The sequence below is a fragment of the Athene cunicularia genome (genome assembly GCF_003259725.1).
Source record: "Athene cunicularia isolate RWA chromosome 3 unlocalized genomic scaffold, athCun1 chr3_part1, whole genome shotgun sequence".
Classification (NCBI taxonomy): domain Eukaryota; kingdom Metazoa; phylum Chordata; class Aves; order Strigiformes; family Strigidae; genus Athene; species Athene cunicularia.
In genome coordinates, this window is record NW_020799097.1 from 53,442,652 (window position 1) to 53,461,708 (window position 19,057).

The following is a 19,057-nucleotide window of genomic DNA, read 5'->3' on the forward strand; positions in this document are numbered from 1 at the left end:
AAAGGTAAATGCATAAGCATGACTAGTGATTTATCATTGCTGCCAAAATCAGACAAGTCAATGCTAAAAATGGTAAATTTGCTAACTTGGGGTCTATCAAATCACCTGCCCTCTGGATCATTATATAGGATTTCTTCACAGAAAACTACAATATCTGATTTGTTCCCATCATCAAAGTTTATCTACAAGGAAACTCGCAGTTTAATCATGGTTTAAGCTTCTTCCAACAAACTGAAACCAAGCAACATGTTTTTCACATATGACAACTTCCAATAAATTGATCAGGAAGGAAGTATCCTATTAGCTGAATAGAAGCAAATCCTTCTTTACGCTGTAAAAGTAATTAATAATAATGATAACAAAGCAGTGACAAAGATCAATAAGAATTTCCTGTATATTTTAAAGAGCATATGTAACCTTCAGTTTTACTTAGTTTATATCTTTAAACAGCACAAGTAGCAGATAGAGCTCAAAAAACAGCCCAGAGCCCTGTAGCTCTTATACTGTAGTTAGTAAGTGGATTGTATGCTAACTGAAAAGAAATAAAAAGTGTCTTTATCAGTGTTAAGATTAGGTTTCAGCAACTAGATAAACCAAGTAAAAACTGCCTCTAAAAACAATCTTGCAACAAATTAGTTAGGTAAACCCTGTTACAACAGTGGCAAAAAAAAGTTACAATACATTTCTTCGAGGAAATTCATATAAATGAAATATATAAAATATACGCCACAGAGTTTCAAATAACCAGGCTTTTTTACTTTGTACTTGAATTACATGTGTTTTCAATGAAAACTTACATTTTCAGCTGTAAGTGGTAAAAACAGGATGAAGAGCCAATTACTTTAAGTAGAAATGACTTGATCAAAAACCAACTAGTAAACAGAAGCCTTTATTGAAACAAGTATCCCTTCTGTAAGACACCAGTTTGGGAGTGGATTGATCAGTATGGGAAGAAAATACAGTTTTGATAATTTGTTTCTTCAATGAAAAAAGGTTCTGTAAATGTAAAAGTCCTTCTTAAGAATAAAATGTAGTATGTTTCTTTGATGTGTTTTGTGATGTGCTGCTTTGCCAGAAAGCACCTCTAATTTAAGCCTACTTAAAGCAGGTATATCAGTTCTGATTATTTTCTGAAAATATTTTGTTCTAGAAGTGAGGAAGCTTCACATTGTAAAATAAACACTGATGATTTCAAAATGAGTTAGAGAGAAAGGTCAGGTTTTTTCCAGTTTCCACTGGTCTAAGTGCAAGTGGCCCTTAAATATTTGATAAACCCCTCCAGAGACCCTTTGCAACTTTCAATAAACCTTCCCAAAGGGCTTCAAAGTAACCTTGTACTTCAGAGCAACCTTGTCTTCTGAATATGTTTATACAAAATGAACTTATGTACACAGTACATGGAGCATATGCTGTGATCTTCTGAATAAGTTTATGCATAATAAAGAATTAATATTAAAAAGACCAAGCTTTTGGTAACTTGAGAGACTGAGTGTAAACTATTCATATTAATAGGAGAATGAGATAGGTATCTGACAATTCTCAAGCAGCTTTCTCACCTACAGCAATGAACTTACAAGTTAGTGTAAGGTTATGTACTAAACTAAAAGGAAAATGTTTCTTTGTTCAAGGAAATTGGGAGACTTTCCTGAGTGCAAATCTTTTTACACTGCATATGCACTAAAGAGATGACATACTAAAGAACTGAAAATATTGTTAAAACCTCCACTGACAATACCAACCCAGAGATGATTTTAAGAAAGCCTCCTGAAAAAAAGTCATGCTTAGGCAGCTTCCATGCAAACAGAGAAGCTTGGGAGATGCTTTACAATATGATAATAACAAATGCATCTGTCAACTTGAACAGACATGAGGAACTTCCTCAGATACGATTAATTGGTGATGATAGATGTCTGTTTTACATGCTGACAGCTGGAGAAGCAAGCTAGCCCAGACAATAGGTTCTAGAGAATCCGTCGCACTCAGCACAGGACAAAGTACAAATCCCTGCTGCAATGATTTCCATTTAAATAGAAAAAACAATATCTCAGTGAGAAAATAAAAACAGAAATGTGAAATAACATGTTCAGGGACCTACAGCAAGACAGTGCTGTCCAGAGCCAAGAATAGCAATTGGTGGCTTCTAGACCATTTTTATATCTGCTGATCCCTACACCTCTTTGATGACTGTGGGTCAACAACTCATAAATTAAAGATGTTCCTCAAGGTAAAGATGTTTTTGTGGTTTGTTTTTTCATTCACACATACGTCACTATGTTTTTGGCTGGTCAAATATCACAGATGTCTCCAAAGCAAAGTAAAACACCAGTGAACAAATAAGAGAATTATCTGAATGAAGGCATCACATTACTACTGCTTTTTGTTTACAGTCACAGTGATCAACAAACTGTAATAAGAATGAGGAGAAGTAATGGGTAAAACATGGACCGAAGAACGTTAAAGAATGAAGAACGGAGTGATCATGGGGAATTTTGACTACTGTAACTGTGAAAGAGGTGAATTTCGTATAAATTGTCCACTTTGATGTTATGATGATGTTTTTCTGATTTTGGTGTGAGGAGTTCTTTTTGTTGATGTGACTGAAGTTTGTGTGATCACTGCTGATTTTAATGATAATTCTTGTATATGTGATTCACAGAAGTGAGGGGTGGAATGTATTGGGTTTGTGTGGCATGGTTTTGTTAGTGGGGGGGCTACAGGCTGCTTCTGTGAGAAGCTGCTAGAAGCTATATCCAAAGGACCCAATGCCATCAGCTTCAAGAAGGACCTGCCACTGGCCAAGGATGAGTAGTAGTGGTAGTACCTTCTGGGATAATGTATTTAAGTAGGGGGAAAAGTTGCTGCACAACAGTAACTGCAGCCAGAGAGAGGAGTGAGAATATGTGAGAGAAACAACTCTGCAGCCACCAGTGTCAGTGAAGGAGGGCAGGAGGTGCCCCAGGCGCCAGAGCAGAGGTTCCCCTGCAGCCCGCGGTGCAGCCCATGGGGAGGCAGCTGTGCCCTGAAGCCCACGGGGGTTGGCAGTGGAGCAGATCTCCGCCTGCAGCCCGGGGAGGGCCCCACGCTGGAGCAGGTGGATGTGCCCGGAGGAGCCTGTGACCCCGTGGGAAGCCCACGCTGGAGCAGGCTCCTGGCAGGGCCTGTGGGCACATGGAGAGAGGAGCCCACGCTGGAGCAGGTTTGCTGGCAGGACTTGTGACCCCGTGGGGGACCCGCACTGGAGCAGTCTGTTCCTGAGGGACTGCACCCCATGGGAGGGACCCACGCTGGGGCAGATCATGAAGAACTGTAGGCCATGGGAACAGCTCACACTGAAGCAGTTCATGGAGGACTGTCTCCTGTGGGAGGGACCCTACACTGGAGCAGGAGAAGAGTGTGAAGACTCCTCCCCCTGAGGAGGAAGGAGCAGCAGAGATGATGTGTGATGAACTGACCGCAGCCCCCCTTCCCTGTTCCCCTGTGCTGCTCAGGAGCAAAGATGAGCCCGGGCAGAAGGGAGGGGTGGAGGTGTTTTAAGGTTTAGTTTCTATTTCTCATTACCCTATTCTGATTTGACTGCTAAATCAAGTCTGTTTTGCCCATGATGGTAATCAGTGAGTTATCCCTCCCTGTCCTTATCTCGACCCACAAGCTTTTAATTATATTTTTTTCCTTCCTTATCCAGCTAAGGGGAGTGATAGAGTGGCTTTGGTGTGTACCTGGCATCCAGCCAGGGTCAACCCACCGCACCAAAAGACCCTAGTTTAATTATGAGTCCCGTGACTCTTCCTGCAAGGTTAATAGAAATATTGTATAAAGATCACAGACTAATCCTTCTGACATTTTGAAGGTCTTCATAATCCACCACTGCCCCTGAAAAAAAGTCTCCAAAGAGTCAGGGGAAAACATGGTTCTGGATCAATAGATTTAATCTTCTGATATTTCTGATTTTGAAGTTTTGAACATTCTGTTAAGAGATGGACAACAAATGCTAGCAGAAAAAGGATTTCATTGAAAAAGGATGGTTCATTGAATCTGAAAACATCACTGGTTGAGTTGTTTATCCTGCAAAATCTGCCCTATGGTCCGTAAGAGCTGTGTGTGGAGCCCTTCTGTCCATAGCCAGTGGACTATACACTCGATACTCCATAATTATAAAGGTAGAGGGTAACCCACCACCAGGTTCATCAGAAGATGGACATTTCATAGGGCTTCCTTTGGAAACCCAGTCTTTCTGCAGTTCTAAACGAGTTCTTGGTCAGAGGGTTCCCAGGCTGACCAGTTTAAGATCTCATAGGCTTCACCAGCTTAATATTTTCCTCAGTTTTGTAATTCTTCTAAATTCTGTGGAATTATAGAATACTGCAGGTAGCTGAATTTACCTTCTCCAACTGTAGACTATTATTTAGGCATGAAAATCTAAGTTAGTTGTCCAGACTTTACAATCAATGGAAAGAAACATGCCTTAATAGCATGTTATTCTCTCATTGTAAATGCACATTTCTAACCTACAGTATGATATATCTGACATGTAAATGCTTATTTCTTCCCACTAATTATCAAAAATAAGCTATTAGATGCCTAAAAATACAAAAAATGTAGCTAGTATGCTACATATCAATGTTTCTGAAAGAAACACTTATGAAATTTCCAGTTTGTGTGCAATATCTGAAAAATTGGCTTTTGCTCCAAACTGGAATGGAAACAGATTTCTGAATACCCTAATTACTCACAAGTCAGGAATCACACATTTGCATGAAGGGACAACTGCCTCTAGGAAAAATCCATCACTGTTATCTCACCAGAATTCTAGGAGTTTTATTTTTCCTACAGGTTGGAAGATCATCTACCTAAACACAATGATTTTAAACCTTTTAGCAGCAATAGCTAGAATTAGTGTAAGTCCTGGAAAAGTATTTGAGAAAGGAGAAGGGTACGATATAACAAGAAACTATATTTAGCCTTTCTAAAGACCATTGAAAGTTGGTTTAACTCGCTCTGCACGTACCTCCAGAATGGAAAGAGAAAAAATAATGCATACAAGGAGACTTTTATTTTATTACAAGACATAGCAAGAGTTTAAGAGAATACATTGGGTAAATCCAGGTGAGAAATTAGGCCCACGTTCTTACGGATATAGTGATATACCATTAATAGAAACTGTCAAAGATAGCAGAGGCAACTTGTCTCTGTGTCTTCATCTCAGGACTGGAAGACTTGTAGTCATTATCTAGTCAAAAGCAAGCTGTCTTTTGATTAAATATAAATATGCTATCTCAGCAGAGAGGTGAAATCTAATGACATATAAAAGCAAAGTATTTAGACTATACATGATCTAGGACTGGTGTACACTGCAAAACAATGCTCAACAGAAAAACTCGAACTAGCAGAAATCTGTTCTGGCCTTCAGGCCTATAAATCTATGACATACTGATTGCATTATTCTCTTCTATATTGTTTGCTATGTGATTACCTTACTTGATTGACCTGTTCCTGATTGGTAATAAGAGCATGGTTCCATGTCACAATTTCTCTGGTGGTAAAGCCATTTTAACAGAACCCTCTCTATCTTAATTCCCTGTATTTAGCAGATCACTTCCAGTTTATCACAATTCTCTACTGCTCTGATGACCTTCTTTTCCAGTGGGTCAACACTGTAAAGTATCTCAGCAAAAAGATTTAAAATATGTCCCCTCCTCCCTCAGTGTAGACAACTTATTTAGATCTTTGAGACAAGCAAAAATTGTGCCGGGTCCTGCACTTTGGTCACAACAACCCCATGCAACACTATAGGCTTGGGGAAGAGTGTGGTGGAAAAGGACCTGGGAGTGTTGATTGACAGTCGGCTGAACATGAGCCAGCAGAGTGCCCAGGTGGCCATGAAGGCCAACCAAGAGTATCCTGGCTTGTATCAGAAACAGTGTGGTCAGCATGACTAGGGAAGTAATTGACCCCCTGTACTTGGCATTGGGGAGGCCACACCTCAAACACAGTACTCAGTTTTGGGCTCGTCACTACAAGGATATTGAGATGCTAGAGCATGTCCAAAGGGTAATGAACCTGATAAAGGGTCTATAGTGCAAGTCTTATGAGGAGTGGCTGAGGGAACTGGGATTGTTTAGCTTGGAGAAAAGAAGGTTCAAGGGAGACCTTATCACTTTCTACAACTACCTGAAAGGTAGTGAGAGAAAGAAAGTGAGATGGGTGCTGGTCTCTTCTTCCAGGTAACAAGCAAGTTGTGCCAGGGGAGGTTTACATTGGATATTAGGAAAAAATTCTTCACTGAAAGCATTGTCAAGCATTGGAACAGGCTGCCCAGGGAAGTGGTTGAGTCGCCATCCCTGAAGGTATTTAGAAGACGTGTAGATGTGGCACTTAGGGACATGGTTTAGTGATGGAATTGCCAGTGCTAGGTTAATGGTTGGATTCGATGATCTTAAAGGTCTTTTCCAACCTAAATGATTCTGTGATTCTAACAGGAGAGGATCATTTTACAGTGTGTTACACTCAAAGCCTGAAAAATTGCTTCTGTGAGTATCGGAAGCTTCAATCTTAACATGATGTATTTCTTGATTATTCATTAACTACTATGTTTTCCATTCAGTTATCTTTATATTATGATTAATGATATTACCCGACCTAGTCTTTGGTGTAATTTTATTAGTACCAAGCTAAGCATTTATTACTCAGATTAGGGTGAGGGTATTGGGATTTTTCGTTAATTATTGAAATGTTATTCCTCATGAGTAATGATGAGAACAAGCTATGGAAAACCAGTATGCTAGCTGATTACAGTAAGGCACTCCAAATGGTGAAAACATTGTGTAGAAGAGGGTAATTCCCTAGAGAACTATATGACAAGGTTAAATACTTCCAGTTGAGACTGAATTGTTTTTGTAGAATGAGATAGTTCACAAAGTACAGTGATAAGAGATTCAGTATTACTTATATAATTTATCAAGATGGCTTTGAGAATCAAATTCTTCATTCTGAGCATCACTAAGTGCAATGTATGACTTTCTTATCACAGTATTAGATCACAAACTCTGCTATCCAAGCATCGCATCCAGGTGGGGCTTGTGTCTGCCCTAACTCAATATAACCCACTGTGAAATCAATGAAACTACTACTGTTGACCTTAACAGGAGTCAGACTAGAGTGAAAAAAACAGAGATAGAAAAAGTATTGATTAATAAAGCCTTTTTTCACAGCCTAACTATGATATTACAAAAAGTTTCACAATGGAAGGGGTTTCTTCTACTGCACTGTGCTAGTCTGTACGTAATAATGAGTTTGCAGTGAATATTATGTTTATTCCAGTGTAAAATTTAATTTTTAGCTAACAAACCTATTGAAGAAGTTTATGTGATCAATTTATATTGTTTTATAGTCTTCTGTAAGTGCATTTAGGACACCCTATTATTATAGAAACTAAAAAAACCTTCTTTTCCTCCTCACATCACTCTAGAAGTCTTGTGTTCTCTGTGTGCTTTATCAGCAAGATATTAAAAGGATACTGAGTTGAACAAACAGATCTCCACAGATCAGTTTGTCTTTAAACACATAAAAATCTGTTTCAGAAGTAAAATTAACTAACTTTTCCATTTCTTCAGGTGGAGTATTAGTAGCAGTCATTCAGCATTAAAAAGAAAAATAAGAGAAAAAAAAAAGTAGCAAATGGAAGCTGGAACTTGCTACTAGTGTTTCACATATTTCTGGGTAGTCTTGTACTTCTGATTGAATCTATTATTAAAAGAGAAGTTTGTTTCACAAAGAACTGATAATATGTAGTGTCCCTATTACACAGAAGAAAAAGCTGAATTAGAGTTTTGTAATGAGTTATTAAGAGGAGATGAAACATGATTAAGATAGCTTCCTGTTTTTGCATATGCCATACCAGATAAATGTCAGCTCCACCTACCCACTAAAGAAAATAAGTAGAAATGTATGCACTGCAATTTGTTCAAAATCTAATTATTTTGTTTGATGAGAAACAAGCCTTTTCCTAGGGTGCTAATTGCCACATATTTTCTTAAAGAGGAAAGCAAAAAAACAATTTCTAAAAGGAAACTTAATATCATAAAAATTTAAGATAGTTTTGTCTTGTTCTTCATTCGTTTCATGTATTTCCTTCTTTAAATATCATTTAAGAGATTTCACACTTTAGTAAGGACCCTTCAGTCTTCTGCAATAAAACAGAATTGTCCAGATGTTGGATTAAATCATTAAAGGAAAATAAACTCAGATGGACAAATTAGGTTCTTGACTTATGGAGAAGAAAGGCAATCATCATATTGGCCTGTTTAAACAGAGGTCTAGCATGTCAGAAATGCGAAGCAAATATTATTTCTTTACACATCTAGACTTGTTCTTCCTTTTAGCATCATACTTGGAAAAAATATGGTTACCACCTTGAAACAGTCCAGTAAAGATCTTCTGAAAACAGTGGAACATCTAAAACATTTGAGCTACACAAAGAATCTGGTTGAGCTGTTTAACCTAAAGAGGAGAAGACCAGAAAGGAACTTGATAATAGTTTTCTAGTATGTACAACACTGCGTAAAAAGGACGAAAAATTAGGTACTCTTTAGTCATGGTGTATAAGACAAGAGGTAAAGGACTTGTACTGCAGAATGAAAGATTCAGGTCAGACACAAGGAGAAAAAGACTGATTACAGACTTGTAGTTTCAGAAGTCAATAAAAATAGGCATAGGCATAGAGATTCCTGTCACAAAAGCTATAGGCTTAGTGGATACTGTCTTAGGAAAGGGAAATGGACAAAGAGATTTCAAGATGGTTTCTGTGTTTACTGGGTCACAAGGGAGATGTATCAGTTCACTGAAAAATGTATGCTGTCTTTCACATCAATTATAGAAGGCCTTTAGTCTGAACAGTTTTTCTTTCAGTTAAGCAGAGAAAAAAAGGTGCTTATTTGCTTTAAATTTGCGAGTCCCAAAACACAGACAATATCCTTATACAAGATAACCCTAAAACACATGCTTAAATTCCTCCCTGTTCAGGAGACCATTCAGGCAGGACTCAGGTATATTGTTGTTATTCTGAATCAAAGATCTGAATCTGTTCTGCTTCCTGAAACATGATCACTAATGCCCAACACAAGCTTTTTCAATTAACCACAACCCATTATATTGTTATTTCTTTTTTAAAAACATGTATATCATCCAGGCTACCTTTCTTATCTATGTGGTTCTTGCCATCTGCTGGCAGATACTTTATGTTGTCAATTTAAAATGTATAAATTACTTAAAGTTAATGAAAAATAGTCAAGAAAAATGTTAAAAGCTGCATTAGCAATAAGCCTATATTACATGCAAATATTAGGTGTTAATATTGTGTATCAAAAACTTTGAGAAATATTATTCAGTCAATATTAAGATTAAAGCACTCCTTAAATACAGGCTTAACATTGTATGTATTCTATATTACCAATGAATCATTACAATATAACATCTAATCACTAGAAGAAATTCTACAGATGTCAAACCAGTATTAAACCGATTACTTCACCTACAGATCAAATGTAGTCATTCAATTCCACACAAGCATTATTGTACAAGTAGATGTCCTTGCTGGAGCTGCCTGTTTAGGTAATATAGATGCTGAATGAGTTCAGCTCGTATGGAAACAGAAGACTGTATAAAATTGTAATTAAAAATGCCAAAGAATATCTGGACCTTGAGCTTTACTAACCTTCATGTTTATGTGCATGGATTTTAAGAATAGTTGCATATATGGGTAGGCTTTCTTTTCATTAGCATTTAAGAAATAAAGGAGCACCCTTGCTAACATTTCACTTTGTTAACATTTAAGAGTAATTCACATACCTGGTTTTAATGTTTTGATTGCCACAGGGGTGGTATTATTCCACAGTCCTTCCCATACCTCTCCAAACTGACCAGATCCTAATTTTTTCAACAATTTCAGAGATTGTCGGTCTATCTCCCATTGATCGACAGTTTTATATGACAAGTCAAAAGTAGTAGGACTTTGTATCTTGTAAAAGAAAAATAATACAGTAATTGAGACTTCTAGTATTTTTTCAACAGCATATACAAGTAATTGTTAACTATGTCAGGTAAAGTTGCAACTGATATAAATAACATTTCCTTAGAGTACATACATGTCATAAAGTGAGATGAGAATGTAAAATACAGCCTACATTCTGAGTATTTTTTTTTTTAGAAATAAGAAATACTCTAAAGAAAATATCCTGCTATTAAAACTAAAAATTAGAAATCATCCTTCTAGCAGTGAACAGTGACGTATTGCTTGCCTGAACCTTGTGGTTTTGTCTCAGTAATTACTTATGGACAGCTAGAGTTATGAAGTGGGAGATTTCATCTCAATATACATTTATAAAAAGGTATTCATAAATCTTGATTTGGCATATTTTCTCCTCCAGCCACACGATGACTTGTTAAAAATGGCACAGTATTTTATTATTAACATGTCAGCTTCAAGAACGAAACCGTAGCGCTATCCAGAACTTCCTGAAAGTAAGCAGATCATCAACATTTTGAAAATGTAGAAGTGGATATGGGGTTTACACCTTCTGACTGGTATCTGATGAGTTAGCATACAAAAACTAGTGCACAGTGTAACATCCACTCTTACCTTTAGGCATGGCTTTCCAAGCACCACACAGAGGCCATCACTGTTCTTACTGTAATAGTCAACAAACTCAGTTAGAGTTTTGAAAGTTTTCCTTCTGCTTAGGAAAAATCCTCCTTCATCCAGCTTTCTGATCCTGTAGTGCTTCACAGATGCACCATCAAAAACTAAGAAAATTTAAATATATTAAATTTCCATGAGTTATAGCAGTGGTACAATATAGCTTATGACCAGTTTTAAGATTCTTAAATAAGGACCTTAAAATAAATTATTTTAGATTCAAAGATGACAACTATAAAAAATCTCTTTCAAACTAAAGCCCACTACTTAGATAGCTTAACAGATCTAGTCTAACAGTCTTCAAACATTCCGGTTTGGAGATTCTTGCTTGCACCATAAGACCTGACACAAAAACACATAAATATATCTTCTGTGAGGTAGCTCATATGTTCCATCTTTTAGAACACCAAAATCATCCAGGAGCATCTAATTCACAGTAATCATTTAATCAGTTTTTAATATTTCATTTATCAGCATTAATATTCCAAACAGCAGATGCTGGGCTGTCAGGAATTTTAAAGCAAACAGATATACCCTCACATGGCCATGACTCTCTGACAAGCACTCACATCTTCCATGGGCTTCATTGAGATTTGTGTATGTTTAGAAACTGTAAAACTCAGGCCAATAACATTTTGTTTCAAGTAGCTGATGACTCCCTTTCCACTAAAATGTGTTTTACTTTAGTCTGTTGTTTCCTAATCAACAAGACTTTTCTCTCCTCACCTCCTATAGGCTATTTACCTTCATGCCATGACATCCAGTGTCCTTCCCTATGACCATCAGACCACTCTTTAGAGATGTTAGAAAGAAGGCTGGGGCTAGACCTAGACCACTAGCAGACCAGAGACGGACAAAAAATGCACTATCACTCACCTAGTGCATTATTTAAGGAATATTAGGCTTGTAATTGCCATTTCTCACATCTCCATCATACATGGCTTAGAGCAGTGGTCTCCAAAGCAGAGTGTGCAACTCAGGCAGTGCGCAAGACAATCCATTAGGGTGTGGGGAAAAGTATTTTTTTGTACCATTAAAAATAAAATAAATATTTTTAAAATACTGTTTATTTCATCTTTATGTCATCCATTTTTTAATTTCTTTTTTTTTTGCTTATATTCTACAATGTACATAAATTATCAGTATGGTATATATACACATATAGATTACAAATAAATAAATAAACATATATAGAGGGTGAATGCTCAAAAATCTTTTTACTTGTGGGAGTTGCACAATCAAAAAAGTTTGGAGACGACTAGCTTAGAGATCTCCTTTATAAAGAAATATCAGTAGTAGAAATGGCAGGCTGAGCATCAAGAGAGGGCACTTCCAAAGGACTGGAAAGGGATTTAGTCAATTATGTGGGGATGTCATTCAGCATGACACTCCATGACTGAGACATCACTGTCCATTTCTCTCCATGGAGAGTTTGTTACAAACTAAAGGGTAACTGATTTAGCTCCTATCAATGCCATAAATGTTAGTTCTAATATTAACAGTGTTCCACAATGAACCTAGCTGGCAATGAGGAATTCTGACCATATAAAGCATAACTTAAACAGTTATCTTCCCTCTTAAACAGTTATCTTCCCTCTTAAGTATTAGGATAAATTTTCTGCATCTCAGAAGATATATACATCAGTGGAAACAGGTTTTCTGATAAGAATTTCAGGTGGAAAAAATTGCTCAGAGCTCAAGGAGTGGTACCAAACTGTAATGAGATTAAGTGAGGGGCAAGTATTTGAAAGTATAGACATGTGTTCTCACCACCTGTTAGAGACAGTGTGGGAGCAAGGTGAAGGGACACAGGCTGTCTAGTTAGGGTGGGGGCCAGTGAGATTCAGAATTGAGCCAAAAAGGAGAATGGGAAACATCTAGTGAGTCTGGGGAATGGCTAGGAAGAGAAACACTGGAGCAGTACTAAACGTGAAGCACCACATTTTGGAAAAAGACAAGTGGCAATAGGTTAAAAAAGGGGAGAAAAATCAGAGGGGTATCCCACCCTGTATTTAATGAAGTAACACAGTGCTTTTCCATGATGAGTGGAGAAGTTATCTCCAGTTGCCATCCTGGTCCTCATCACCAAACATTACATCTTTCCAATAGGCCAGGGTGGCTCCTTCCACACCCATCGATTTAGGAAATTACCATTGTCCCCTTCACAGGATCCTTGTGCAAGACAAAAAGCCTGAAAAGCAAAAGGAAGGCATAGGGGAAAGGCCCTGTGCTGTTTACTTCCAGTGTACCTTTTAGTAGCCAAAATTCCAGCAAACAATTCAATCATGCTGACTAGTGGGTACTCTTAATTAAATAATTTAATGGATATATTTTTCAATCCTAGAAGCAGTCTCAGTCTGTTACATTTGAAAATCTTATTATCAAAAAAATTGTAATGTCTCTCCTCTGGAGACATTATAGCTGATAGAACCTTGATACTGTAACACTACATGAATTTTGGCAATCACTTTTGTCATAATAACAGAAAAATATGCAGCTACATATTGTATGTAGAAAAAATATAGAAAATTACTGATTGCATGCAATTAAAAAAAATGATGTAAATTATAATTTCACCATTTAAGTAATTCTCTCTTGAATACTATCATACATGATCAAATATTTTTCTACTGTACTGTGCGATTGTCATCCCAGGCCACCAGAGGGCATATAGGAGCTGTTGAAAGTATTGGGGGATTTTGTATCTGCCACAGGTAAATTTTTAGAGACCTGAGAACTTAGAATTCTGCATCAGGATCAGAAATAAGAATATTTGTAAATATAACTCCAGAGTATAAAGATAATTATGTCACAATTTTCAAATGACATTTCCTTTTAATTTAAGAAACATAATTGGTATATTTAAATTATAAAATGCATGTATATTTTTGTGATGTATCATTGGAAACGGGGCTGAAGCAAAATGAAGGAAAGAGCAATTCAGTAATAACAGACTGAAAATGTAATGACCTTCAAAGTTCACAGGAAAGTGTGTGTGGCCAAATGAATTGCTATTTATGATGCATTGAATAAAAGGCCAGCAGGATGACGATGTTAATCCAGTCTCAGTTGTATATCACAAGTGATAGTAAGTAGTTTGACTACCTGCTTTATCTATTAGCAGTATTATAATTATTACTTGTGAAGCAGCTAATGTTTATGCAAGAGTTGGTTTGAAGGATGTGCTCTAATTTCTTAAATGATCTTGTATGAAGCCTTATGATTGGCAATATCTAGGTCAGATGGTGATGGGAGTGGAGAAGCTGGAGAAAATTTCTGTGCTGATACCATCTCATCTTGTGATAAGCAGATGAGATTAGTACAGTATTTGATAGGGGGCTGTTTGCTTGTATCCCAGGGCTGAGTGTGGCTGTACAAATTCCACACCGCATACCCAACAGTGCTGCAACATGGTGCTGCTCTTCTGTCCACACACAGAGCATGTGTCACTCAGGGAAGAGCTAGCCATAACCCCCTCAGAGCTTTCAGTCATTCCAGTCTACATCAGACTGCTAAATAGGACAGGATCACAACTTCAGCTTCACACAGCTTGACAGCATCTGGGTTTGAAGACTGCAGTGGTTTTCTCCCCAACTTGCTCTTTGCAGAAGAATCACAGCTGCCCATTAGATTTCTTCATGGTTTCATTTTAACAGAAGCATTCTCCTCTCTCTGCCTCCCATCTTTGTAATGCTGGGCCACACAGAAGTAGATTTTGCCACCCCAAGGATGAGGATAAAATAATTTCTACTCCTTCCCCAGGGCAGCAAAATTTATGGTGGCATCATCAGAGTCAGTATCATCACCAAATGAATCATGGAGACACTAAGGCACCGTTAGGGTTGTCAGCAGTCCTCCCCCAACACTGGCAGAGCAGCGCTGTCGGCAGGAGCTGTGCTCAGTCCCCATGCCCAGGGTGGATGTGAGAGGAGAGTGGCTTATGAGATTGCCCTCACCAGCACAGAACGGGTGCAAGGGCTGATCCAAAATCATTCTCCTGCTATGGCCATGATTTTGCCACTCCTATCAGTCTGCTGCCTTAAATGATTGCTTATTTTTCCCTATGCTGAAAACCAATCTGGCCTAGAGGAAACTACACAACCTTTTTTAGGAGCATAGAAAAAAACATGAAGAAGACACAAACCATTTACATTGTCATTTAATGCAATCAGTCTTTCAGATACCATTATTCAGTGAGTGGGGAAGTAGAGAGCCTCCTGCTATCATTGGCAATGACACTCAATTAAGCTGAGCACATCTAAATTATGGCTTTTAATTAAAAAGAGTCAATGTCTAAGATGGTACCAACATGTTTAAAATTTAATACATTTCACACCAGATGCTGAAGTCATCAACATAAAAATCTGTCAACAACATGTGCATTTTTAAAATGGGAAAACCTATTTTTAAAATGTCAAACACTTTAAAATGATAGCAACACATCTCAGTGGCCTATTTGGTTTGATGAGCTTTCCCTTTAACCATTCACAGATGAGAAAAACCTTTCTGAACATGACTTTTTATTTTTAATTTAAATAGTCATTTATCTTCTAAATCTTACAAATTATGAGTTTTCCCATCAAGGCAAGTTAGAAGTCAAAAGTGTCATTTTAATGAAAGGTACGGTTTATTTTTTTTTTCTTTTTTTCCTCCTAAGAAGCTCCATTTATCTCCCTTGTTAACATTAAGTCTCTTACACATTGGCCAGATGAGTACAAAATCAAGCATGAAAGTCATAAAATCAGTTTATGAGTACTTGGGTAGAAATCTATCTTCCTTTTCTAGTTCTTTTCCTTTTTAGCTTTATTACACTTAAATGTTAGGCTGGACACAGAATTACAATATTTTCTTAAAGACCTTAATTCTGAAAGTCAGGTTGTCACTCTTCCAGCCATTATCATCTACTCTGGAATGAAACCAAAACAGCTATAGAAGGTAGAGCAAACCCAACCCGTCCTACAGAGGATGGGAGTTGGGGGGCCTCTATTCTTTCTGCACTGGAAAAAAATGGAAACAGAAATTAGAGACATATTCCAAAATATCAGGTTGTGACTTCTCCCCTGTCAGTGTATCAGCTACCATGAGATAGAAGCCATCCAAGACCTTTTAAAATAAATAGTTCTGAACACTATTTCTCAAGAAAATACTGCTTTTCTGCCTCAGCTTTGAATGTCTCATAACTCCTTCTGATGGAACAAAGAGGAGAGAGTCAGAAAAACTTCTCCATAGCATCTGGTGAACTAAGCAACCTTCCTTCTAATTAATACTCCTTACAGTACAACCCACTTCATCATTTGCTTTAGAATGCAATAGCTCACCCAAAAGTAGACATAAATGATGAGATTATGGACATACAACGTCTAGACCATTATGTACTGTTAGGTTGGAAGCAAAAAAGCTTGCATAACACAAATAGATGTGATCCAGTCAAGCCTATTCGGTAAGGAGCAAATAATATTTAGCTCTTCAGGATAAAGTAGCATGTCGAGGCTAAATTACATTTAAGTCTGGGAAGCTGCTAAAAGATCTAACAGCACTGGTAAATCATGTCATTAATACTCACTGTCTACAGAGTGCTTCAGAGTTTATTCTCTTTCTTTGCCTAAAAGAGCACAAACGTTTAATGAATCTGAGATGACACATATATATGCATATATGCTCAGAGGACAACCCTTGTTTGTGCATGAAGGAGGGCTGGCTCCTGTAGCTGAAGCCTTGCCTCTGCCTTGTGCATTACATTCTTCAGCACCACTGTTCCCTTGCTTCATTAAACAAACCAGCATGGAAGAAATCCACACTGACGGTTTCATATCTTGCTGTTATCAGCCATCATCAAATCTCCTGTTCCCAAATAAACTTATACAGAAACCTGAAAAATCTCTACCACAAACTTTTATAATTAAATCAAATGTACTAAATCAGATAGAATATAGTTTCTGTCCATGATTTGTAAGGAAAAAAAATTAAACAGCAGCATCAAAGGATGACCTCATTCTACCCCCAATGCTGGCCTAATATTTATTTTCATTCTCTTCGATCTTCCTCTGCGGTACTTCATAGTTTAAATAAGGTACTGCTGCCTTCCTGTTAGAGAAACAGTCAGGATGCAGGGTACAGAATAAAGATTTTTCATCTTTCCTAGAAGGCTACACTTGGAGAATAATAAAAAGAAATTGCATTTCCACCCCTAGGTGCACAAGTACAATCTTTCCCATTGATTTTTAGTAAGGTGTCGTGTATTCAAGTGCCAGCATTAAGCAGATAATACAGGCCTAACTATCCTTCCCTGCATTACACCACACCGTTACCGGTCTAGCCCAGTCTTTGGATGAAATCAGTTCACTAATGAAGAATGCTTGAAGGAAGCTGAAACCTCGTAAGACAGGGCTAAGTTGGCATGTAGAGGGAAAGGATTTTGAAAGGTCTGCAGCTATAATACAGTCTTTGGATAAAAGGGTGCACGCACGAGGGTCATTTCTGTCACAGTCCGGAACCATTCTGATTCCTTGCTGTTAGTTTTCTTATCAGTGCTTCTTGGCAAGAGCAAACTTCCTTAAGGGCAAACTGAAGACTATGGAATGAACTCTCCCAGAACTGCAAATATCATTTATTTCATAAACTTCCCGGTATTTCACTCCACAGGCAACATATATTTCTTTGTCTTGGCAATAAAAAACAACCCTCCCATTACCACAAGACATTTCAGGTATATATCTTTTCCTCATGATTTGGAAAGAGAAACCAAGAATGTGTCAAAGGTTCATTAAGTTGTTTAATGTATTTCTGTGTAATGCTTAGAAGGTGACTGACACATAAACATTCAGGCAGAAGAGTATGAAAGAATCTGGTTATGCACGAAGTGCCTCTCATTTCACTGACATAATTCTGCACGTGTCAACTTACGGTTTATTCCAAACATCAAGCAACTTTACTGACACATGGAATTATACAGGTAGAGCACATTAGGAAGTTTGTTATATAGCCCTGTTGTCTCAGGGACAACATTATTCTCTTGACTCACACTTGTATAACAAGTTTGATAGAAAATGTTCATGGAAAACAACCAATGAACAATCATATTTACTATCTAACATGGCAAATATCTATGGCATAAAAAGATGACATGTACACATATGTAAGTAAAATTATTATCAAATAACGATCCTTATGTGATAGTCCTTCAGATTCAAATAGAACTTTAAGTAAATTTCAAAACCCACCATCATCATAGATCTAACTTTTTACTGATGTTTACAACTAACTTTTCAATGAAATATGACTGATTCTAAAGCACAGCTTTGAAGATCTTGCTATCATTTTGCCTGTGAAAACAAATAAATATAAATCTAAGGGTCTGCTCTAGCAGAAATCTCATTTTGTTAAACTGCAGGTATCTGCCAACATGGTTTAATTTTTATTCTGTGTACTAATCAGAACAGTAGTGTACAAGTGTAATGTATTTTTTGGCATTTTAATCACGAAAATAGTTTTTATTTTAAGGCAGCTGGCACACTGGAAGTACTAAGCATAAGAGAGTTAATTTCTGTTCTGCACATATTAATAAAAAGTGCCTATAAAATAAATGTTAGTAAAATCTCAAACCTTGCCAAGTTTTCCTTATACATCTCCTGGGAAAGAAATATTATTATGAACTTAATTTCATTTTCGTGCCCACAGTTTATCGTTCTCAAAAATGAAAAAGTCCAGGTCACCTGAGAAATTTTTAAAACATTGCTTAAGATGAAATACTAGAATATACCTGAAAGTGAGTATTCGCCTTTTAGACTTTCACTTTCTCGGATTAAGAAGGCTCCTGCTTGGTTTCCAGGGTATGACAGTTGTCTCTCGGCATCTGCTCGTTTGATTGGGCCAAAAAACCATCTGAACAAATAAAAAAACATTAATTTTACCAGTCAGTGAAACATACCAAGAAGATGATTTAGCTTTTATAAACATGCTGCATATTTACTAAAAGATAATCTATGCTATGTTAATTAAATTCCAATAGCATAAGGGAATAAAGCCAACAAGAACTACACAACAAATTTATTGCCAGAAAATATTGCTTACACATTAGAGTGAAATCTGGATTTTACTGCTGATGGAAAGTCCTGCCGATTTCAAGGGAACAAGAATTCAAAAGTGACAGACGGTCCTGTCCCAGGAAAAATTCACCAAGAAATTTTGCCAAGCCTACTGTGGCAGAAACTGATGCCAAGTCCATTGATGCCACTTGAACTACGTGGAGGTGCAGGTATGCGCTAACATCCTGACAACTTAAAAGTCAAAAGATCCCCAAAACTTCAGAAGGGCTCTCAGTAAGATGTAAACCACCCTGCAGCCTTCCCCATTCCACTGCCACGTCAA

At 37.3% G+C, this 19,057-nt stretch overlaps 1 protein-coding gene across 1 annotated transcript in view; it reads right to left on the bottom strand.

The window, feature by feature from the left end:
* The window catches only part of FRK (fyn related Src family tyrosine kinase), a 53,440-nt gene that overhangs the window by 12,887 nt on the left and 21,496 nt on the right, over window positions 1-19,057 (bottom strand). The window contains exons 2-4 of the mRNA XM_026844053.1: window positions 18,450-18,571; window positions 10,634-10,797; window positions 9,844-10,012 (exon numbers count right to left, since the gene is read on the bottom strand). Of these exons, the coding sequence (XP_026699854.1) occupies window positions 9,844-10,012; window positions 10,634-10,797; window positions 18,450-18,571 (455 nt within the window). The remainder of the gene's footprint in view (window positions 1-9,843; window positions 10,013-10,633; window positions 10,798-18,449; window positions 18,572-19,057) is intronic.